General features: G+C 44.9%; 1 protein-coding gene across 1 annotated transcript in view; it reads right to left on the bottom strand.

The window, feature by feature from the left end:
* Positions 1-20: 20 nt before the first annotated feature.
* irs2b (insulin receptor substrate 2b) overlaps positions 21-1373 on the bottom strand; it is an 11045-nt gene continuing 9692 nt past the window's right edge. Inside the window, exon 2 of the mRNA XM_031869577.1 lies at positions 21-613. Coding sequence (XP_031725437.1) covers positions 609-613 — 5 coding nt within the window. The 3' untranslated portion in view covers positions 21-608. The remainder of the gene's footprint in view (positions 614-1373) is intronic.

Genomic DNA, 1373 nt, shown 5'->3' with positions numbered 1-1373 from the left:
CACACACACACACACACACACACACACACACACACACACACACACACTTCATTAAATGCATACATACATGATAAATAAATAAATAAATATATGTAATCTGTATGCATGAAAAGGTTTTTTGCGTGTATGTGTGTGCACACTTTGCTCTCCAGGTTTGGTTCACAGGTTTTCAGGTGAGAGGATCTGGCAACTACTGGCTGAAGCCAAGAGACCAGTTGAAAGTATATGAATGGTACTAATAACAATAGTAAGAAGTAAAACAACATTATACTGCAGAACAATTTTGCAGGCCTATGCACAGAGATAAATAGTAACCTATCGATGGTTAGAGTTAATAGTCGGTTTAAGTTCTTGTTATTTGTTAAGTAATCTAGTACAACACCAGCATTAGCACCTGCATGTTTTGGTGCCGAGAAAAGCGGAGGGAAGATTTGGGGCAAGGGTCAAGTGTCCGTGTTGCCGTGGTGATGGCCGTCCCCGTGACCATCGAAGGCGGCAAAGAGGTCAAAGGACATCGACTGCAGCGCGTGGTCCAGCTGTCCCTGGGGCGACCTCATCACTAGGCTGCAGTGAAATCCTACGTTCACAGGAAAAAGAGGGAGGAGCCTTCATTCTGAAAGAAGAAAGAAAAAACAGGAGTGAGTTTATTGTCATGTTATTTACAGACATGAAGTTTAATCTAACTGAATGAGATTTGTTGGTCAATACTCCCCTCAGAAACTTGATTTAAATGTGTGTACATACAGTAGATGTGATTTATTATGGAGCAGTAGAGAAGGAGGGGAGGGAGTTCAAATGGATACCCCACTCTGTTACCAAGTAAGGAAAAAGTGCTCTTCAAGCGGCTTGCCTTTGTGTGTGTGGGTGAGTGTGTGAGTGCGTGTGTGTGTGTATTCCTCAGCTGGTAGACACTGAAGTGGCAGGTGCTTTCACGGCAAGGGAAAAACAGAGTGGCATTTAGCACCGTGCAGCTGACACAGGGCAGTCTCCAATGACGGCAAAAGATACAGCAACAACACTCCCACACAGCAACACTCCCACAGCAACACACACACACACACACACACACACACACACACACACACACACACAGGTATTGTTGATTGCATACCTACTAAAGTCAAATAAACAAAAGAATGCCAGGTTCACTCCCACACACAGCACAGCTGTGTGTTTTCACACACTATAAACTCTGGGTCTTCAGAGTGTCACATTTCTCCCAGTGGAAAGCTGTGCCGACCCGTGCCCCGGTGTACTTGTTTGTGAGGTTTCATTTGCATGCAGAGCTATCAAATGAGCGCGGAAGTCTTGGCTGATGCTCACTCTCACACACACACACACACACACACACACACACACACACACACACACAC

The sequence above is a fragment of the Anarrhichthys ocellatus genome, unplaced genomic scaffold (assembly GCF_004355925.1).
Source record: "Anarrhichthys ocellatus isolate YVR2014 unplaced genomic scaffold, GSC_Weel_1.0 scaffold47, whole genome shotgun sequence".
Classification (NCBI taxonomy): Eukaryota; Metazoa; Chordata; class Actinopteri; order Perciformes; family Anarhichadidae; genus Anarrhichthys; species Anarrhichthys ocellatus.
Note: the sequence above shows the minus strand (reverse complement) of the source record. Positions and strands in the feature narration are given on the sequence as shown.